The sequence below is a fragment of the Mobula birostris genome, unplaced genomic scaffold, assembly GCF_030028105.1.
Source record: "Mobula birostris isolate sMobBir1 unplaced genomic scaffold, sMobBir1.hap1 scaffold_2211, whole genome shotgun sequence".
NCBI lineage: Eukaryota > Metazoa > Chordata > Chondrichthyes > Myliobatiformes > Myliobatidae > Mobula > Mobula birostris.
Genome location: NW_027275259.1, coordinates 5,144 through 28,053, shown reverse-complemented (window position 1 = coordinate 28,053; position 22,910 = coordinate 5,144). Strand labels below are relative to the sequence as shown.

At 49.7% G+C, this 22,910-nt stretch overlaps 1 protein-coding gene across 1 annotated transcript in view; it reads right to left on the bottom strand.

Annotated features, from left to right (window-relative positions):
* The window catches only part of LOC140192704 (filamin-A-like), a 57,763-nt gene extending 35,161 nt beyond the window's left edge, over positions 1–22,602 (bottom strand). The window contains exons 1-9 of the mRNA XM_072250221.1: positions 22,356–22,602; positions 16,054–16,151; positions 13,840–13,987; positions 12,560–12,678; positions 8,992–9,069; positions 7,410–7,572; positions 6,263–6,463; positions 3,541–3,678; positions 76–202 (exon numbers count right to left, since the gene is read on the bottom strand). Coding sequence (XP_072106322.1) covers positions 76–202; positions 3,541–3,678; positions 6,263–6,463; positions 7,410–7,572; positions 8,992–9,069; positions 12,560–12,678; positions 13,840–13,987; positions 16,054–16,151; positions 22,356–22,521 — 1,238 coding nt within the window. The 5' untranslated portion in view covers positions 22,522–22,602. The remainder of the gene's footprint in view (positions 1–75; positions 203–3,540; positions 3,679–6,262; positions 6,464–7,409; positions 7,573–8,991; positions 9,070–12,559; positions 12,679–13,839; positions 13,988–16,053; positions 16,152–22,355) is intronic.
* Positions 22,603–22,910: the final 308 nt, after the last annotated feature.

The window sequence follows — 22,910 nt, the reverse complement described above, 5'->3', positions numbered from 1 at the left end:
CCGTGAGTAGGAAAGGAGATGCAGAGAGGGAAGGGGAGGGAAGGGTTCAAACGGGCCGGTGAGGGAAGTACACACCTGCGAGGAATGTGCTGGCCGCCCCAGGTGATGGTGACGGTGTAGGTGCCTGGTGTGTTGGGGTAGTACTCACAAGCGTAGACACCTTCGCCCAGATCCTTCTGCCTGACCAGTTCCTCGAGACCCTCTGGGAGTGGAAACAAGACACGGTCAAACACACCTCCCCGCCCCACAACCACCCATGTTCCTGCCCAGTATTCCCTCGCAGGCTGGGGAATTTTTGACAAAGTTCATCTGATGCACAGTGGAGAGTATCCTTCCTGGTTGCACCACGGCCTGGTATGGAAACACCAATGCCCAGGAATGGGAAAAGCCAACAAAAAGTGGTAGATAGGGCCCAGTCCATCACAGGCAAAACCCTCCCCGTCATTGAGCACATCCACTAAGAGCTCACCACAAGAAAGCAGCATCCATCGTCAATGATCCCACCACCCAGGCCATGCTCTCTTCTTGCTGCTGCCATCAGGAGGAGGTACAGGAGCCTCAGGTCCCACACCACCAGGTTCAGGAACAGTAATTACCCCTCAACCATCAGGCTCCTGAACCAGTGTGGATCACTTCACTCACCCCAACACTGAACTGATTCCATAACCTATGGTCCCACTTTCTATGACTCTACAACTCATGTTCTCAGTTTTAGTTTATTTGCACAGTTTCTCTTATTCTGAACGTTGATTGTTTATCAGTCTTTGTTTGTGTGTAGTTATTTTGCAAACTAAATTGTATTTCTTCTAAATGCCTGCAAGAAAATGACTCAAGGGGATACAAGACCATATGACATCATCGTTATGTGCCATTGTATGACATCATCGTTATGTACCGTGCCGCATGACGTGGGTGATTATGGTCATTCCATGACCATGATTGTCCTTGACAAATTTGTCTGCAGAAGTGGTTTGCCATTGCCTTCTTCTAGGCAGTGTCTTTACCAGACGGGTGACCCCAGCCATTATCAATACTCTTCAGAGATTGTCTGCCTGGCGTCAGTGGTCGCATAACCAGGATTTGTGATCTGCACCGGCTACTCATACACCCATCCACCACCTGCCCCCATGGCTTCACATGACCCTGATCGGGGGCTAAGCAGGTGCTACACCTTGCCCAAGGGTGACCTGCAGGCTAGCGGAGGAAAGAGCACCTTACACCTCCTCTGGTAGAGACGAATCTCCACCCCGCCTTATAAGACATAGGAGCAGAATTAGGCCACTAAGTCTGCTCCACCATTCTATCATGGCTGATTTATTATCCTTCTCCATCCCATTCTCCTGCCTTTTTCCTGTAACCTCTGACACCCTGACTAATCAATAACATATCAGCCTCTGTTTTAAATCTACCCAATGACTTGGCCTCCAGCCGTCTGTGGCAGTGAATTTCACAGATTCACCACCATCTTCTCATCTCTGTTCTAAAGGGACGTCCTTCTAGTCTATGCCTTCTGGTCCTAGACACCCTCACTACAGGAAACATCCTCCCCCTGTTCACTCTGTCAAGGCCCACAATATTCAATAGGTTCCAGTGAGATCCCGCCCACCCATTCTTCTAAGCTGAAGTGAGTACCAGAGTCGTCAAACACTCCTCATACGTTAACCCTTTCGCTCCTGGGATCATTCTTGTGAACCTCCTCTGGACTCTGTCAAATGGCAGCACCTCCCTTCTCAGGTGAGGAGTCAGTTTAGTGCTGAGGTGAGGGAAACGGGTCCAGGAGCCCGGTAGGTGTAGGACAACAACTGCTCCCAAACCTGGTGGCCTTGGGGCCCCAAGACTCTTGAACCTCTCACCCAATGATAAAGAAGAGGGGGAGACAGGTCAAACATAGGCAGACGGGACGGGCTCATTCGGGGGACCTCAGCTGGCACAGAGTACTAGTTTCCATCGCGGGCCTTGACGCCTTAATCTGGCTTGAAGCCCGGCCTGCCGAGCTTTGGTTGCTTCAAGGTGCTGTACCAGCATTCTCACAAGTCAAGGTCGCCAAATCCTTCAGGAGACTGTAAAATTGCCAGTTTGTTTTAGATGGCTCAGAAGTCAGGTTCTCAAAGGGAAACTCCAGTCTGCAGGTTGCAGCGATTGTTGTCCACAGGTAGATCTAGAAGTTTTGTAAGCTACCAGCAAAACGTCATCGTATTTCACCAACGCCATCCTGTGGTGAACATTTGCTGTAATCATGAGACCCCCACCATGCCTCTTCTGACAGTTCCTGTCAGGGCGGGAGGTACAAAAGCCTGAAGTCCCACACCTCCAGGTTCAGGAGCAGCGACTTCCCTTCAACCATTCGGATCTTGAACCATCCAGCACAACCCTACTCACCACCTCAGTCCAGCAACACTGTGACCACTTTGCACTAGAGAGGATGGTGTAAATCATGGCCTTTCTTGCAAAACTCACCAAACGCTAACAAACTTCTATAGGTGTCCTGACGAAAGTACCCCGACTGGTCGCCCCGTAGTCCCCTGCGAGAGGACCCGAAACTTGTAGGGGTTGGAGGTCTGCCTCAATGACCCGGAGAGCTCTGTTGTCCTTGTGCTTTGGCTTTTGATTGGGTCACCCATGTCTGGTAGAGACCAGATTAAGAGTGGTCAACCTGTCCTACAGGTTTGGGGGTTCATCTCAGGGCTAACAACCCTGACTGGGAAAACAAAACTGCGACGGGAACGGCAATGAAGAATCTTTCTACAGCTGTGTGTGACAGAGTTGGATGACCTTTGTCGCTGCCCAAATGCCAGTGGCATAAGTTGCCCCGAGGTCTGCTACGGCAATTTGAATGCGCGGGTCATAAGTCCAGAGAGTAGTGGACACTACCCAATACATCCCAGGCACATACTCTCGCCAATGTCGGCAGTATCTTGCAGGCATTCACAGTAGAACAAAGAAATACAACAGAGTCAAATGAAAAACTACACCAAGGCTGACAAACAACCAAAGGGCAAAATACAAAGAAAACACAAATAATAATAATAAACAAATAATCTTGAGAATGTGGAGTCCATGAAAGTGAGTCTGCAGGTTGTGGAATCAGTTCAGAGGTGGGGTGAGTGAAGTGATCCACACTGGTTCAGGAGCCAGATGGTTGAGGGGTAATAACCGTTCCTGAACCTGCTGGTGTGGGACCTCCTTCCCGATGGCAGCAAGAAGAGAGCATGGTGGAGATTTTGGGGATCCTTGATGACGGACATACTTGTAGATGTGCTCAATGGTGGGGAGGGCGTCGCCTGTGATGGGCTGGGCTGTGTCCACTGCTTTCCCGTTCAAGGGCGCTGGTGTTTCCGTACCAGACTGGGATGCAACCAGCCAATAGACGCTCCACCCTGCGCTCTTTGTTGAAGAAGAAGCATTACTTCATCAGAGGGATTGAAATTCTGGTGTGGGGGCAAAAAGAGGCAGATCTTGTTTTCCCTCCGCACCCCCCCCCCCAGCAATATCCCGACACGTCCCGGCGAACCGTGTGCCCCTCCCGGCCCCGCGACTTACTCGGGTCCTTCACCAGCACTTTCAGCTCCCCGCTGCCCGCTCCCTGGGTGTACACTTTGAAGTCCGCTGTCTCCTTTAGCCGCACGCCCTTAGGCTGCAGCCCCCTGCCGATGGCTCGGCAGGCGTTGGGGTTACACGCTGTGGGGTGGGGCGGGGGGGGGACAAGAAGAAAAATTTTTTACGAAAGGAGAGGGGAGTGAGTGAACTCCAGATAACCTGTTCTCCTGCAACCCACCCACAGAGATTTCCCAGCCAATACCCCTCCCGCCCGATGGGGTGGGCCAGTGGTGTGACGGGGGCGGGGCGGCAACGTTTCTGGCGGGGGGAGAGACACCACCTTGGAAATGGGAGGATGGGGGCGGGTGGGGGTGGTATTGGACTACGTTGGCCCAATGGGGAGGAGGTGGAGGGTGGAGGCTGGAGAGGGGGGAGGGAAAGGGAGGAAGGGGGTCGAAGGAGTGGGTGAGTAAGGGGGTGGAAGTGAGGGGGGAGACAAGGGGAGGGCGAAGAGAAGACAGGGCAGAATCTACCAGGTAGGTCATAACAGGGACTAGGGAACTAAGTGTGGGCCGAAAAGCCTTGCAGCAGTCTGGCTTGACCAGGAGATGACGGAGGAAGGCAGAGACCCGCGCAGCGTTCACGGATAACCGCCAGGCGTGGAAGACTGCAGGGGAAAGCGGGTTAGCATCAACGCTTAGGGCTGAAGGGGGAGCTGTGAGGGGGTCAGAACCGCGGATAGACTCACTGGAACCATCAGAAAGAAAGGCATCGGTGGCAGGAGGAGTTCAGCCCGAGCTGCATCCCACGTCCCGGAGACGGGCGAGAGTCAGAGTGCGGAGAGAAGATACGAGCGTACGAGAGAGAGGGAGAGAGAAAAAGAGAGAGAGAAAGAGAGAAAAGTAGAGGAAGGAGAGAAGGTAGTTAAATCTCTGGCTGAATCCACGAGCCACTTCATTCCCGGTCCATTGTCAAACTGACTCAAACCAACCCAACCCACTCAATTCCAGGGGACCTCAATGGGAGCATTCTCCCTAGAGGGGGTGGGGGAAGAACTGGTACAAAGAACCCACTTCCCCCCACATGAACCACAGAGACCAGCTATGCACACCCAACTGCTCAGAACAAGGTTGTCACGACCGCTCTTGTCATAGAAACAGGCCCTTCTGCCTCTCTAGTTCTGTGCAGAACTGTTAATCTGTCTAGACCTGGGCCATAGTCCTCCACAGCCCTCCCATCCCGGTACCTATCCAAGCTTCTCTTCAACATTGAAATCTAACCCACTTCCGCTGTCAGTTCGTTCCACTGCCCTCTGAGTGAAGAAGTTGCCCCCTCATGTTTGGCCTCAAATATTTCACCTTTCACCCTCAATCTTTGACCTCTAGTTCACCCAACTTTAAACCCCTAATAATTTTGTATACCTCTATCAAATCTCCCCTCGTTCCCCTCCACACCAGGAAATAAAGTCCTAACATATTCAGACTTTCCTTATAACTGAGGTCCTCAAGTCCCAGCAACGTCCTTTAAACTTTCTGTATACTCTTTCAATCTTATTGACCTTTTTCCTCTAGTTAGGTGACCAGAGCTGAACACTTCACTCCGCTGACCTGTCTAACTAACAAGGTAGTTTTGCCCACAGAACTACTGCTCACTGGATGTTCTTTCCGTTTCCTGGTCCACTCTCCGTAAACTCTAGAAACTTCCTGTGCATGGAAGTCAACAGATACTCAGACCACCCCATCTGGCACCAACAATCGTTCTCCGGTCAAAGTCACATTTCTTCCCCATTCTGATGTTTGGTCTGAGCAACAACTGAACCTCTTGACCACGTCTGCATGCTTTTATGCATTGGCTTGCTGCCACGTGATTGGCTGATTATGTATTTGCATCTGGGTGCAGGTGTAGCTGATAAAGCAGCCACTGAGCGCAGAGACGTTTAATTTCTATTTTAAAATCGTCCGGCCACTGGTGTTGTGCCGAGCTATTTTAACTAGTAATTAGTCCTCCTTTTGCTGACAACGTGTCCAGATCGGTCCGTTCCCTGTACATTAAATGCTTCTCCAGGAGCCATTTAAACGCCTTGATCGTATCTGCCTCCACAGCCTCACCTGGCAGCACACTCCACACACCTGCCTCTCACTGCATTAAAAAAAACTTGCCCTGCAACTCTCTCTCCATGAATGCACGTCCTCTAATATTAGAGGTTCTAACCCTGAGGGATAGATACTGACCTTTGCACTCTGACCTCTTACCTCTTCTCCTCACCTCCCCCGGTGCCCCTTCTCCTTCCCTTTCCACTCTCCTCTCCTATCAGATTCCTCCTTCTTCGGCCCTTTACCTCTTCCACCTATCACCTACTGGCTTCTTGCTTCATCACCGAGCTGGCTTCACCTATCACCTTCCAGCTTGTCCTCTCATTCTGGCTGCTTCCCCCTTCCTTTCCAGCCCCGATGAAGGGTCTCGGCCCGAGGTTTATTCCCCTCCATAGGTGCTGCCCGACCTGCTGAGTCCCTCCAGCGTTTTGTATCTGTTGCTCTGGATTTCCAGCACCTCTTGTGTTTACTGTTTCTGAGCCCCTTATAAACCTCTGACAGGTCTCCCCTCAGCCTCTGGCTCCCCAGAGGGAAGCTCGTGTGACCTCTAATCCTGGTAAACCAATCCCGCACCCTCTCCAAAGCCCCGCACGTCCATCCCGCGCTGGATCGAGGAAGGGGAGCAGACCCACCTTTGGCGATGGTGACCGAATAGGGGCTCTTGGGGATGGGGGCACCGGCAAAGCTGATGGTGATGGTGTGGAGACCCTCGACGGTGGGCCGGTAGGTACAGCGGTAGCAGTTGTTTCCCCGGTCCTCCAGCTCCACGCTGACCGTGTCCTCCTTGCCGTTGGGGTCGGTCACGATGACCGTCACGTTGCCGACCCCGGCGCCTGGTGGGAGCGAGAGCGAGGGGTCGGAGGTCAGATCAGCGCTCGTACAGAGCTCCTCACCTCATGCACCGTTCCTCACCGTGACCCTCCCATCACACCTCGCACACCCCGTCCACCCTTACTCCAGCGACCTCTCTCACCCCATTGCACCTCTCCCTTCCAAACCACCAACACCCTCCCCTCCTACCCAGCTCAGCCCCTCCCCCCGTGCCCCTCACTTCCCTCAACAACACTCCCCTCTGTTCCTTCCCTTCATGGAAATTTGCCCTCCTCCACCCTCGAGCCCTCCCTCCCTCCAACCCACCCACCCCACTTTGCCCCTCCCATCCCATTCCACCCTCCTAATATTCCAGAACTCCCCTCTCCCTCCCTCCAATCCGCCAGTTCTCTGGTCATCACACACACACACACACACACACCTCCCAACATCAGGAAAGCCTGCTGCACTAGACCAGAGTTCCTGGGGACACTCGTGCCCCTGCTCCCTCTCTGTCCCGGGGCAGAAAGGGTCAGAGGGTGGGCTGAGGGAGGATTATTGGGAGAAAGATCATCCCCACCCCTTCCCCACCGGCGGGGTGAGGAATGGACGGAAGAAGGCTGTCAGGCGAAGGGTCACACCTCACCCCCATCCCCATCCCAGGGTGGGTGGGAAGGGGGCAGAGGAGGGGATTTCCTCCCACAGTCCAAAGACGGACCAGTTGGAGGGGTTAATTGGTCATTGTAGATTGTCCCGTGGTCAGGCCGGGGTTAAATCGGGAAGGGTGGGGGGGTTGCCTGGCAGTGAGGCTTGAAGGGCCGGAAGGCCGGGAATGCCTGTATCCAAAAACAAAATGTTGGCAGAAGGGTCACCCCACACCCTCCCTCTCTGCCCCAGGATGGGTAGGATGGAGGGGGGAGGGAAAGGGATGTCAGGAGAACGCCCCCCCCCCCCACCGCCACACCCTACCTGCGGTGTAGACGTCGAAGTAGGTGGCCTTGTTGGCGATGTTTCCCAGTGGCTCCAGCCCGGGACCCTGGGCCGTCACCTTGCTGGCATCCCCCTGTGCCTTCCCCACTGTCACCTCGAAGGGGCTCTTGGAAATGTGCTGCCCTGCGAACAGTATGGTCACCTGGCGGAGACAGAGGGAGGGACAGGGTGGGGTGGTAAGTGCAGGCCATCAGCTCTACGGTGAAGACCCTCCACTGGGGTGGTGGGGAGGGTGTAACCCCTCGGAAGTGGGGAGTGGGGGAGGTTTCTTCCTAGTGCTCCAGTTTCCTCCCACGTGCCAAGGGCATAGGGTTAGTGTCACCGAGTTGCGGGCAAGCTATGTTGGAGCCGGAAGCCTGGCGGCCCTTGCGGGCTGCCTCCAGTGCATCCTCACTGATTTGATTTGACGCAAATGACACTTTTCACCGTCTGTTTCGAGGGACGTGACAGATTGGATTGGCCATACCGAGAGAGTCCGGGGCGGTTGCATGCGTTAGGGTGTCAGAGGGATGGATTTCCTGTGGGGGGGGGGGCAGTTTAATACAAGATTATGTTGCCTCCCACACAAACCTGGGCTGAGAAGTGGCAGATGGAGTTCAACCCCGAAAAGTGCGAAGTTCATCCACTTTGGAAGGTCGGATACAGGGTTAAAGGCAGGAACAGGAGGATGTTGGGGTTCACGTCCACAGACTCCTCAAAGTTGGGAGGACGGATAAGAAGGCATATGGTGTGCTGGCCTTAAGTTCAAGAGCCAAGGGATGCCGTTGCAGCTCTATAAAACCCTGGATAGACCACACTGAGAGTTCAGTTCAGGTCATCTCATTATAGGAAGGATGTGGAAGCTTTAGAGAGTGTGCAGAGGAGACTTACCAGGATGCTGCCTCGATAAGAGAGCGTGCCTCATGAGGAGAAGTTGAGAGAGCTCGGGCTTCTCTCTTTAGAGCGAGGGAGGATGAGAGGTGACTTGATAGAGGTGTACAAGATGATATGAGGCATAGGTCGAGAGGAGACTGACAGAGAACTCTCCCCCAGGCACCAGGGGTATAATTTTAAGGAGACTGGAGGAAAGTATAAAATCAGATGTTTTTTACTCAGAGACTGGTGGATGAGTGGAACACCCTGCCAGAGGTGGTGGTGGACACAGATACATTAGAGACATTTAAGAGACTCTGAGGTAGGTACATGGATGATAGAAAAATGGAGGGTTATGTAGAGGTGAAGGGTTGGATTGATCTTAGAGTAGATTAAAAGGTGAGCACAACATTGTGGGCTGAAGGGCCTGTAGTGTTCCAAGTTAAAAATTCTAAGTTTTAAGTTCTAAGTTATACAAGGGCCTCCCTCACACTTAAAATAAGTGTGGTCATTCGACCCAGGGATATGTCGAGTCCAACTGCATTGAAGACGCTCCAAGTGGCCAATGGGAAGCCAGGGCCAAACCTGGGGGCGGGAGGAGGAGAGTCGCGGGGCCCAGCTGAGACGGAGCTGAGAATGATCAGGTCACAGGGTACTGGGACCCAGAACAGACTGGCTTCGCCCAGAACAACCATGGCAGGGTCCTTACCTTGTGAAGTCCAACCACTTTGGGTATGTAGTACACAGAGTAGGTGCGGTTTTTGTCGTTATTTGCCGTCACCTTCGCCTGCCGGTGGGGGAGGTGAAGGGGTGGAAAGGGGAAAGGGAGGAAAATGAAAGAGAAACCATAAGACATAGCAGATTTAGGCCACTTGGCCCATCGAGTTTGCTCTGCCATTCCATCATGGCTGATTTATTTTCCCTCTCAACCCATTCTCCTGCCTTCTCCCCGTAACTTTTGACGCACTTGCTAATCAAGAACCTATCAGCCTCCGCTTTAAATATACCCAACGACTTGACCCCTACAGCTGTCTGCGGCAACGAATTCCACAGATTCACCACACTCTAGCTAAAGAAATTCCTCCTCATCTCTATTCTAAAGGGACACCCTTCTATTCTGAGGCTGTGCCCTCTGGTCCTAGACTCCCCCCCACCCACCTCTGCCACTATTGGGAACAGTCCCACGGAAGGTAATGGTCCATGGGACGAAGCTGGCTGGTGCACTGCAAGATCCAAAAAGTGTAATTCAACTGCAGGCTGGGTTAGGGTGGAGCTTCCTCTGTCTCCTCACACTGCCCACCCAGGCCCTAAACCAGAACGATGGGGGTTTCGGAGGGAGGAGCTGGATAAACACCAACAAGGGGAGGATACCAGAATAGAGCAGAGGGGCCAAATGGCCTGCTTTTAAAACAAAAATCTTTTTCTTGTTTCCTTCCCCAGTCTTTTTATTAATTTTCAAAATTATAAACATAACAATAATATTAATAAACAGAGAATGGGATTACATTATTGATAGCTAACATTTGCAAATATAAAATTGCTGCAACAGGTATGTTAGATCTCTCCAACTCTAAATGTAATTGAACATGGTAAAGGATAAATGGGGAAAACAAAACTAAAAAAAAACCCAAACTAGAAAGAAAAAAAAACACACTAAACTAAGCCAGGCAAAACTAGACTAAACTAAATAAAACTAAAACAAAGTCAGGCTAACATATTACATCAGATACTATCATTAATGTCATTAACTCCACTCCTCTAGCTGTATATTACTAGTTAAAAAAAAGGATTCGAAAAAGGTCAAACTGTGTTGGGCACGTGGCCAAGTGGTTAAGGCGTTCACCTGGTTATCTCAAGGTTGCTAGTTCGAGCCCTCAGTTGTGGCAGTGTGTTTGTGCCTCGAGCAAGGAACTTAATCACACATTGCTCTAGTCTGTGTGAGGAGCGGCATCCCACACAGACTTCCAGCCTGCGCCTTGTAAGGCATGAAACATGCCCGACGCAGGCTCTCATGGTCTGAGTTGATGTTCCCTCCCCTCCAAACTACATCGTATGAAAATGTTGGGTAAATGGTCTCCAAGTCTCTTCAAATTTAACCGAAGGATCAAAGGTGTGCCACTTCTGATTCTCTCTAAACTTAACCAAGATATGGTTTGAAATGTAGTAGGAGGGTTGAGCTCTTTCCAATTCAATAAGATAGATCTTCTAGCCAGTAATGTAAGGAATGCAATCATCCGACAGGCTGAGGGGGATGAGTAACTATCTTTCATCAGTGGTAACCCAAAAATTGCAGTAATGGGTGAGGTTGTAAATCAATACACAAAACTGTAGAAATAATATCAAAGGTATCTTTCCTATATTTATCCAAAAAAGGGCAAGACCAAAACATATGAGTCAAGGAAGCAAATTCAGAATGCCACTTATCACAAATAGGGCTTATATGAGAATAAAAATGAGCTAATTTATCTTTAGACATATGAGCCCTATGTACCACCTTAAATTGTATCAATATATGTTTAGCACATAAAGAGGACATGTTAACTAATTGAAATTCTTTTCCCCATTTTTCTGTAGGTAAGTAAAGTTGAAGTTCCCTTTCCCATTCAGTCTTAATTTTATCAGAAATACCGGAATGGATTTTCATAATCAAATCATAAATGATTGCTATTAAACCCTTCTGATAAGGATTTAAATCTAATTTTTTTTCCGTGATATCAAATGGATCTGAAGTTGGAAATGTAGGTAGCTTAGTATTTAAAAAGTTTCTAATTTGTAAACATCTGAAAAAAAAATGAGATCTTGGCAAATTATATTTATTGGATAACTGTTCAAAAGACATAAAACATTTATCCAAAACTAAATCACGAAAGCTTAATATACCCCTCATTTTCCGTACCAAAAAAGCTTGATCTGTAACAGATGGTTGAAAGAAAAAGTTAGATATAATAGGGCGAGATAAAATAAATTGGTTCAAACCAGAAAATTTACGAAATTGAAACCATATTCATAGTGTATGTTTAATTATTGGATTAACCATTTGTTTATTTAATTTAGAAAGAACAAGTGGAAGAGGAATCCCTAAAATGGAAGTCAGAGAAAACCCTTGCACGGATTTACATTCCAGGTTTACCCATTGTGGGCATAAAGTTATATCCAAATCTTGTGTCCAAAATATTAAACATCAAATATTAATTGCCCAATAGTAAAATCTAAAATTCAGCAATGCTAAACCACCATCCTTTTTAGACTTCTGTAAATATTTTTTACTTAATCTAGGATTTTTATTTTGCCATATATATGAAGAAATTTTAGAATTTAAAGTATCAAAACAGGATTTAGAAATGAAAATTGGTAATGCTTGAAACAAGTATAAAAATTTAGGTAGGACAATCATCTTAATAGCATTAATTCGACCAAGCATTGATAGAAACAACGGGGACTATTTAATAAACAATTGTTTAACCTGATCAATTAAAGGTTAAAAATTATGCTTAAATAAATCCTTATGTTTCTTAGTAATTTTAACACCCAGATAAGTAATCAGTAACCATTCTGAATGGTGAACATCTATAAATTGGAACCTGTATATTTAAAGGGAAGAGTCCGCTGTTATTAAGGTTCAATTTGTAGCCAGAAAAAATTACTAAACTGATCAAGCAAGGATATTACTGCCGGAATAGATTTTTTGGGGTGAGAGGTATATAGTAATAAATCATCAGCATATAGTGATAAGTTATGTATTTCATTCCCCCGGGTGATACCAAATATATTAGTTGATTCTCAAATAACAATGGCAAAGCAATATCAAATAACAGTGGACTAACGGGACGACCTTGCCTGGTGCCGCGAAAGAGATCTTTGATTATTGGTAAGCACCGACGCCAAAGGAGTAAGATATATTAATTTAATCCAAGATATAAATATCGGACTAAAATTATATTTTTCAAGCGAAGTAAATAAATATGTCCATTGTTGAATGGACAAAAATTCTTAAAGTGCATGCATGGATACAATCTGAAGACTTTCATCAGAATAGAAATTTCATGGTCCACAGTCCACAACTCACCCTTCACCCCCCCCAATGAAATTTGATATATGAAGTACATTAAGTCAGGTTGTCATCATTATTGTAGCCAGAGCTCTCCCTTTCGAACAGATCCCGCAGAATCCAGTCCTCCCAATCCCCCCACCTGCCATGGCCAACATTACTTCGCTGATGCGTGACAAGATCCGAGGGGTAGAATCAAAGGGGTGGGGGAGGAGGGATGGTACCTCACCTCCTCACGATGACCCGCAGGGTCTTCAACGTAAACCAGCACCTCACCGAGCCCGGCGCTCACCGTCTCCACGGTGAATTCCGCCTTCCTCATCACCACATTCCCAGTTGGTTCGATGCCTGAGAATTGAGGAGGGGAGGGGAAAGAGAGAGAAAATTAAAAAATTAATATTAATAAAAAGCAAAAATAATGATAAGGTTTAGGGCAAGCACAACCAATTCTAATAAGAAGTACACAGCACTAAAGTTATCTGAAAGCACAACCCGGAAAAATGAGGACATTATCACTATTGAAGAAAAAGTTAACCAATGGAAGGGCATGACCCTCCATGGAAGACAACCCCACGATCTGAGCAGACTAGAAATAGCCAAGGAAGCGGCGAACTCCTGGCTCAGAGTTGGAGACCTCTTCCCAGAACCAGAAGGGGTCCTTGTGACAATACAGGACCAGGCAGTTAACACAAAAAAATATCAAAAATACATAATAAAAGGACCAACAAATTCAAGACGATCAATGCAGAAAATGCCAAGAGAAACCAGAAACAATCCAACATATTACAGGATTCTGTAGCAGTTTAACTCAATCTGATTACCTACACAGGCACAATCAATTGGCAAACATCGTTCAGCAAAATCTTGTTTAAAAATACAAACTCATAAAAGACATCATACCTTACTATAAAGTTTTAGAATCAGATTCCTACAATTTATATTAGGACTGATCTGTCATTACTGATAGGACAATCCTGAACAACTGTCTGGATATAATGGTACAGGATAAGCAAACAAAAACAACTTGCTTAATAGATATAGCCATTCCAAACACACATAACTTACAGAAATCAATAAGTGAAAAACGCCAGAAATATGCTGAATGAAAAAAGGAAATTGAAAGACTATGGAACATGAACAGGGAATACATTGTCCCAATAGTAATATCTACAAATAGTATCATCCCAAAGTCATAACACAATAGCGTTAAACATTTAGGGCAACACAGCAATACTTATGTAAGTCTGCAGAAAGCCACAATACTGTACATCACTAGGATAGTCTGAAAGTTCCTAGCAATTCAGAAATGAGCGTATTTGGCTATGCTAAACTGAGGTTTTACTAGCTGGAGCTGAGAAAAAAGTAAATTACAATAATAAGAAATAATATTAATCATAATTTTAAAAAAACAAACAAAATGGGAATAATAATTTGAAAGACAGTCGGCATATTTTCAGTAAGTTCGGCAGCTAACGAAGACAATTCTACAAACCCGCGGCGAAGACAGACCTGGTCCATAGGCTCTGGCTTTTTTTGGATTGAGTTTTGGCCGAAGGGGAGCCCCCGGTTTGAGCTTGGCTTTGGGAAACTGCGACAGGTAGGTCATGACGGAATGCTCGTCCACGTTGGGGTCCAGAATTTCCTCGGGGGTGATAACCTGAGGGGGTTGGAGAGGGAGAAAGGGAGAGAAGGGAGAAAATTTTTAGGAAACCACTGCACAGATTGATTGGGTGGCAAAGACGGTGTGCGACGAGCTCACACACAAAATGCCGGAGGAACTCAGCAGGTCGGGCAGCATCTATGGAGGGGAAGTAATCAGTTGAAGTTTTGGCCCGAGAATATTTTTTAGGACTCTCTTTGGAAGGGAAGGGTGGGGGGGCAGAAGCTGGAATAAGGTGCTGGGGGGAGGGGGAAGGAGTATTAGTTGGCAGGTGGGGGGGGGAGGCAGGGTGAAGTAAGAAGCTGGGAGGGGATAGGTGGAACCGGCGAAGAGCTGAAGAAGGAGGAATCCGATTGAGCGCCGTGGGTAGTGCAGTGCCATGACAGCGCGGAGTGTCCCACAGTTTGGAGTTTACTTCCGGCGCCGTTCCGAAAGGAATCTCCGTACAGCCGTGGTTTTCTCTGGGTTGTCCAGGTTCCCTCCACAATCCACAGACGTACCGGGTAGGCTGGCTGGTCGTTGGAAATTGTCCTGTGATTAGGTTAGGGTTTGTCGGGTTTGACCAGGGTTACCGGGGCGGTGTGCCTCGAAGAGCTGCAAGGGTCAGCACGTGCGTTCATCGGCAAACAGGAGAGGGAGCAGAAAGAGAAGGCGGGCGGGGTAAGGAACCGAGACAGGGTACGACAGGAACCAGAAAGGGGATTGGAAAAAGATAGAGAGGGAGGGGCGGAGAAGTTACCAGACTTCAGAGAAATCGATTTTTACGCCGGCAGGTTGGAGGCCACCCAGGCGGAACACGAGGGGTTGCCCCTCCAGCCTGGGATTGGCCTCACTGTGTCAGCGGAGGAGGCCGTGTTGGAATGGGAATGGGGAGAAGAAATGAAATGGGCGTCCAGCGGAGATATCACGCCCGCTGTGGCGGACGGGGCGCGGCGCACCTGCGGAATCCCCCGGGCGTATGGCGTGCTGGGCCCGATTAGTCGACGACCTGCGTTAGAGAGTCAGGAGGTTACGCTGCCGCCTTGTGAAACTCCATGACGGGGTGGGTGTGCTCTGGAGAGGGTGCAGAAGAGGTTCACCAGGATGCTGCCTGGATTAGAGAGCGTGAGAGGATGGACGGACGTGGGCTGGTTTCTCTGGAGTGCCGGAGGCCGAGGGAGGCCTGATAGAAGTTTGTAATACTATGAGAGCCATAGACAAATTGGACAGACAAGAGTCATATTCCCAGGGTTGAAAAATCTAACATTGGGGGCATTTCCAGTGAGAGGGGGTAAGTTCAAAGGAGATGTGTGGGGCAACATTTTTTTTTTTTGCTTACACAGAGAGCGATGGGTGTGTGGAACATCCCGCCAGGGGTTATGGTAGAGGCAGATACATCAGGGACATCTAAGAGACTCAGATAGGGCCACAGGTGATGGAAAAATGGAGGGTTATGCAGGAGGGAAGGGTTAGATTGATCTTGGAGCAGGTTAAAAGGTCAACACGACACTGTGCTGTGCTGTAATTTTCTATTTTCAGTGTTAAAGAGGCTGGTGGATACGTGAACATGCAGGAGCGCAGGGGTACAGATCGCGAGCTGGCAGGAATATTTTGGTTTAATTCGGCACAGACATTGCTCCTGTGTTGTCGCGGTCTACATCCCCGGCCCCGCCGTGCCCAAACTTGCACCCTTTGGAGTCCCCAGTCTGATCCGACGAACACCTGGGCCTACCTGAGGAATAACAGCTTGTCGGAGGCAAGGGTAGGACTGATCCTAGTGTAGGTTAAAGGGACAGCACAGCACTGTGGGCCGAAGGGCCTGTAGTGCGCGGTGTCGTTCTAAGCTTTATGTTCTGAAGCGTGGGGTGATCAACAACAACAGTTCAAATGCCAGAGGGCATGCACAGTGTCTTGAGGAGCACTGATCGGCAAAGGAAAATCAAGATCCAAGCCCACAGCTCCCCGATTGTCGCCCCAGAGCAAGCAGGAGGTAGAGAAGGCACATGGCACGCTTGCCCTCATGGCAGTCAGGGTGTCGAGTATGAACCCTGGCCCTGCCACTCCCGACGAGTATCACGGCCTACCTGGGGAATGCCCAGCCAGTCGTCAGCCTGTTGCATTGCCTCTCGGGCGTTGTCCACGGGTCTCGTCCCATCCCAGGTCTCCCAGTCAGGGCACAGGCCTGCAAAGAGGGAAAAGGAAGCCATGACGGTCGGGTCCCGGAAACACTGGGCCACCTCCCACCCAGCTCCAAGCCCATGGCCCGTCAGCCTCAGCCCCAGTCCAGACGAGTACTTCTGAGTTTAAAATGTGCAAGGGTCACCAATAAGAAGACAACAACACCAAACAAGCCCAATTCTCACCTTCCAACCCACTAGCTCAGACTCACTGAGTGATAGTCCTGTTTGCTTTGTCTGGCCCAAACCTCTCTTATCCACGTGCCTCTCTGAGTGTTTCTAAATGTTATTGTACCTGCCTTCACCACTTCCTCTGGCAGCTCTTTTCACGCACCCTCCACCCTCTCAATGAGCTCGCTTCGAAATCTTTCCCCTCTCATCTCAAAACCCCTGTCCTCCGGTTTCTGAACGGCCCGTGAACACAATGTCACTGTTTTTGCTCTCCCGCCAGATTCACGTTTATCACGACTGAAGTATGCCACAAAGTGTGCTGTACTGTGGCACAATTGCAGCATTTAAGAAAATTAACGGTGGAAAAAGGGAGAATAACAGTGAGGCGATGTTCGTGGGCCACTCAGAGATCGGACAGCGGAGGGGAAGGAGCTGTTCCTGAATCAGTGAGTGTGGGCCTTCAGGCTCCTGTACCTCCTTCCTGACGGTAACAGTGAGAAAGAGAGCATGACCTGGGTGATGGGGCCCTTAGGATGTTGCCTTTTTGAGGCATCATCGCTTGAAGAATGTTCTGGATGCTGGGGAGGCTGGTGCCCATGATATGGAGCTGGCTGAGTCCACAACTCTCTGCAGCTTACCTCGATCCCGGCAACCCCCCACACCAGATGGCAATGCACCCAGTCAGAGTGCTCTCCACCGTATATCTGTAGAAACTTCCCGGAGTCCTTGGTGACGTACCAAATCTCCTCCAACTCCTGATGAAATATAGCTGCTGTCAGGCCTTCTTTGTAACTGCATCGATATGTAGGCCGAGGATAGATCCTCAGAGCCATTGACATCCAGGAAATTGAAGCATAATTTATTTATTCATAATAACTAAGTGATTTTTCAAATTCTGTCACAGAACAATAAACCATGACATCTGACAGTGATTATAAACCTGATTTTGATCCAATACTTCATATAACTGCAAGATAACGTCCCAACTCAAATCCTCAATGCCCTGACTGATGAAGGCCGGCATATCACGCAGACTCTTCACCCTCTCTACCTCTGACCCCACCTTCAGCGAACCCAGTATCTGAAGGTCAAGGTCCCTCCGTCGGTCGAGGTCGTACGTGGATGTTGGATCCGAGCAGTCCTATGATAACGTGTCGACACGCAAAGCAGGACGCACGACATGCAGAGCAAGCTGTTGCCCGTGCAGCTGGCTCCCCCTCCTCCGCGCTCCAAAGGTACGGCAGGGACCGATACAGTTTGGCACAGGAGTTGCCAGTCGGCACTGAACTCAATGTCAGACTGCCGTAGGGACTCCAGCCCTGGATTTTTCCCTCGGGGTTTACTCCCGAAGCCTTCCCCACGAGTGGGTGTAGCCTCAAGGCAGTGAAAGTTGCTGACCACAGCTGACGAGCCCGATCTGCCCGGAGTGCCTGGTTTTGAGGCGCCTTTCCCCCTTCTCTTGCTGGTAGAGACAGTTCCACCGGGCTTAGCAGCCGCACGTGAAGGTCGGGAGCTGGACTTGGTTGTCAGAGGCTGTTTGAGATGTAGGCCATTGGGAGCATTTAATAGGTAGTGGGAGCTTGTCCCCATTCCCACCCCCACCCCCAGCTGGACAATCTTGTAGAACTACCTTCCATTCAAAAACATCCTGAAAATCCTGACTGGGTGCTTCATGGCCTGGTACGGAAACAGCGAATCCCATGGAAAAGGCAAAAAAAAAAGTGTATTGACACAGGCCAGTCCGTGACAGGCAAAGCCCTCCCCAGCACTGGGCACGTCTACATGGGGGTGCTGCCACAGGAAAGCAGCGTCCATGGTCAAGAACCCCCACCCCCAAGCCCAGCGCTCCTCACTGCTGACATCGGGAAGGAGGTACAGGAGCCTCAGGTCCCACACCAGCAGGTTCAGGAACAGTTATTACCCCTCAACCATCAGGCTCCTGAACCAGCGTGGATCACTTCCCTCACCCCAACTCTGAACTGATTCCACAACCTACAGACTCACTTTCAAGGACTCTACATCTTCAGTACGATTTATGACTTAATTTTTAATGCGTTTGCACATTTTGTTGTTTTTTCTCCCACATCGGCCGTTTGTCAGCCTTTGCGTGTCGTTTCTGATTGGTTTCTTTGTTCTACTGTGAATGTATATGGTGACACATCCATACTCTGATAATACTTTGACGTAGTTCAGGGAATGATGTAACTGAATTCCAAGGTCCCTCCGTTCCACAACACTCCCTTGGCCCGGTTGCTCACTAGAAAGGTCTCAGCTCGAGTCGACTCGCCAAAATGCAACACCTCGCCCTTAACTGGACTGAACTCCATTTGCCCAATAATCAAGGTCCCCCACCCCGTGCAATTTTTGATGACCTTCTCCACTGTCTACGACACCACCCATTTCTTGCATGACTCCCTTTGTAGCTCTCTCTACCCCGGGGGGGAGGGGGAATTAGTATTCATTTCGAGAGGACTAGAAGCAATGGTGTAATGCTGAGGCTTTATAAGGCACTGGTGAGGCCTCACTTGGGAGTACTGTCAGCAGTTTTGCGCTGCTTATCTAAGAAAGGATGTGCTGAAACTGGAGAGGGTTCACAGGAGGTTCACAAAAATGATTCCGGGATTGAAGGGCTTATCATATGAGGAACGTTTGATGGATCTGAGCCTGTCATCACTGGAATTCAGAAGGACGAGGGCTGACCTCATTGAAAACTATTGAATGATGCAAGGCCTCAATAGAGTGGATGTGGAGAGGATGTTTCCCATGGAGGGAGAGTCTAACACCAGAGGACGTAGCCTCAGAATAGAGGGCGTCCTTTTGGAATGGAGATGAGCAGGAAATTCTTCAGCCAGAGAGTGGTAAATCTGTGGAATTCGTTGCCACAGGCAGCTGAGGAGGCCAAGTCTTTATGTATATTTAAGGCAGAGGTTGATAGAATCTTGATTGGTCAGGGCGTGAAGGGATACGGGGAGAAGGCAGGAGCCTGAGGTTGAGAGGGAAAATGGATCAGCCATGGTGAAATGGTGGAGCAGACTCGATGGGCCAAATGGCCTAATTCTGCTCCGATACCTTTCATGGTCTTTGGACTGTGGGAGGAAACCAGGGCACCTGGAGGAAACCCACAGATCCACAGGGAGAACGTACAAATTCATTAGCGGGAATTGAACCTGGGTCGCTGGCGCTGTAAAGCATTAAGATAACCGCTACGCCCCGTACCGACTCTCTGAACTCTTTCAAAGCTCAAAGTAAATTTATTATCGAAGTACATCTATATCATATACAACCCTGAGACTCGTTTTCTTGCGGGCAGTCAGAGGAAAAAAACAAAGTACAATGGAATTTACAAAAATCTATACATTGAAGACTGTGCAATGGGGTGGGGGCAACAGGGTTTCGTAGCGGTTCTATGCTACCAGTGATCAGTATCCTATTCCTGCTGCTGTCTGTAAGGAGTTTTACGGTCTCCCTGTGACCATATGAGGTTCCTCCGGATGGCTCCCATACGGGTTGGGGTTAGCGAGTGGTGGGCATGCTGTGTTGGCACTGGAAGCGTGGTGACACTTGCGGGCACCCCTCAGCGCACCCCTGTGCTGGTCGTGGATGCAAAACTCCACGTTCCTCTGCATGTTTCGATATGCATGTGAAAGATAGCAGGGAACCTTCTTGTAATCTTTTAAAGACAAACTGTGCAAATAATGAATCATACTGAAAACAATCATCGCAGAGTCCTTGAGAAAGTGTGTAGGTTGTGGAATCAGTTCAGTGTTGGGCTGAGTGAAGTTATCCACACTCGTTCAGGAGCCTGATGATTATGAGAAAAGAACATGAGCTGGGTGATAGGGGTCACACACACACACACACACGCACACACACACACACACACACACACACACACACAGACTCTCTCTCTGAAACACACACAACTCCAGACATGGACAACATCGAGCTCGCCAGCACAAGGACTGCAGATGGTGCATGTCTGAAATAAAAAGCCAAACCCACTGGCAACTCCCAAAGGGTCAGACTGCATCTGTGTGGGCGAGGGAGGTACAGAGAGAGGGAGAGAGACAGAGTGTGAGAGAGTAGTGGGAGAGAGAGTAGGAGAGAATGTGTGAGAGAGTGAGAGAGTGTGAGAAAGAGAGTAGTGGAAGAAAGAGTGGGAGAGGGTGAGAGAGCGAGAGAGAGCGCGAGTGAGACACACACAGGGAGAGAGAGTAGGAGAGAATGTGTGAGAGAGTGAGAGTGTGAGAAAGAGAGTAGTGGAAGAAAGAGTGGGAGAGGGTGAGAGAGTGAGAGAGCGAGAGAGCGTGAGAGAGAGCGTGAGAGAGAGCGCGAGTGAGAGAGAGCGCGAGTGAGAGAGAGCGCGAGTGAGAGAGAGCGCGAGTGAGAGAGAGCGCGAGTGAGACACACACAGGGAGAGAGAGTAGGAGAGAATGTGTGAGAGAGTGAGAGTGTGAGAAAGAGAGTAGTGGAAGAAAGAGTGGGAGAGGGTGAGAGAGTGAGAGAGCGAGAGAGCGAGAGAGCGAGAGAGAGAGCGCGAGTGAGAGAGAGCGCGAGTGAGAGAGAGCGCGAGTGAGAGAGAGCGCGAGTGAGAGAGAGCGCGAGTGAGAGAGAGCGCGAGTGAGAGAGAGCGCGAGTGAGAGAGAGCGCGAGTGAGAGAGAGCGCGAGTGAGACACACACAGGGAAAAGGCAGTTAAGGGACTCAGGACCCCACCTCTCCCTCTGACAGAAGTCACAGAGCCCAGGCGTTAACCCGTTCTCTCCACCGAGCTGCCCGGGATGGGGTGGGGTGGGGGGGGTTTCAGTTTGAGTTTCTATGGAAACTGCAACGTGCACTTTTGCCAAAGGAAAACCACGCAGGCGTTGGGGTTAGTCATTGCAGACGCTTAACAGCCACAAGTCACGTAGTGGCAGGGAGCCACGCCAGCCTACCTCAGATTAACGGCACATCCGACCGTCCCAACAAGACCATAAGACACAGGAACAGAGCCTTCGGCCCACAATGTCGTACCGAGCTAATTATATTAGTAACCAGGCACCCAACTAAACTAATCTCTTCTGCCTACACAATGGACATCCATGTTTCTATCAAAGAAGCCGCTGCCCCCACCATCTCCCTTGGCTGCACATTCTAGGTACCCACCACACTGCCTAAAAACTTGCCCCCTCACACATTGCCCCCAAACTTACACCCTCTCGCTGTAAATGCAAGGCCTCTGGTGTTAGACACGTCAACGCTGGGAAACAGATACTGTCTATCCTTGCCTCTCGTAACCTCACACACCTCTATCAGATCTCTCCCCTCAGCGTCCGCCCCTGCAGAGAGAACAAACCAGCATTATCCAGCCTCTCATCTTCACTCACGCCCTCTGAACCAGGCAGCGCCCTGGCGACCCTCTGCACAATCTCAACATCCTCCCTATAGTGGAGTGACCACAACGGTATGCGATACTCCAAACGTGGCCTACACAGAGCTTTATAAAGCTGCCACGTTATATTGCACATAGAACCGAATTTGGCCCTTTGGCCCATCCAGTCTGACTGGCCCATCATGGCTGACCATTCCACTCAGTCCCATTCCCCATCTTCTCCCTGTAACTTCTGACGCCCTGACTAATCAATAACCTATCTACCTCAGTTTTAAATATACCCAATGGCTTGGCCTCCACAGCTGTCTGTGGCAATGAATTCCACACATTCTCTGCTCCTAGATAATTTTTTTCCTCGTCTCTGTTCTAAAGGGATGCCCCTCTATTCTGAGGCTGTGCCCTCTGGTCCTAGTCTCCCCGACTGCATGAAGCATCCTCTCCTAGGCCTTTCAATATTCGACTAGTTTCTTTGAGATCCTCCCTCATTCTTCTAAACTCCAGCGAGTACAGGCACAGAGCCATCAAACACTCCTCATACGTTAAACCTTTCATTCCCGGGATCATTCTCATGAGCCTCCTCTGGACCCTCTCCAACGCCAGCACGCCCTTTCTCAGGTAACGGGCCCAGAACACCGTTTCTATGGGTTCTCCCGCGGTGGGGTCCTTACCGGGAGCGCAGCTGTCCACCAAGGCGCCTAGAGCCTTGCCCGACTGCCAGTCGCGGCTGAAGTTGGTGATGGGCATGTCTGGCAGCTTGTTCTGGATCCAGCCGAGCAGGCGCTGCTTGGGCGTCTGCTTCTTTGCCTCGTCGTCCTCCTCGTCCCACACAGGCATGGAGATGGAGTAGTGCAGGATGAGGGTCCATATCAACCCCAGGATCAGCTTCAAATTGCCATCAACAATGGCCTTGCTGTCTGCAGAGAGAGAGAGAGAGAGACACACACACAGATGCAAGTTAGATCATACAGCCTGGCCAATTCTGCGTAGTCTGTCACAAACTCCATCTCGCCATCCCTTCCAGCCCTCCAAACTGCACTGCCTCAGCAAACCCACAACCCCGACTTAACGCTAACCTAATCAGGGGACAGTTTACCATGACCGATTAACCTTCTTTGGACCATGGTTGGAAACCGGAGCACTCAGGGAAAACCCAGGCATTCCACGGGGAGGACGTACAGAGACTCCTTGCAGAGGATGCTGGGATTGAACTTCGAACTCCAGAA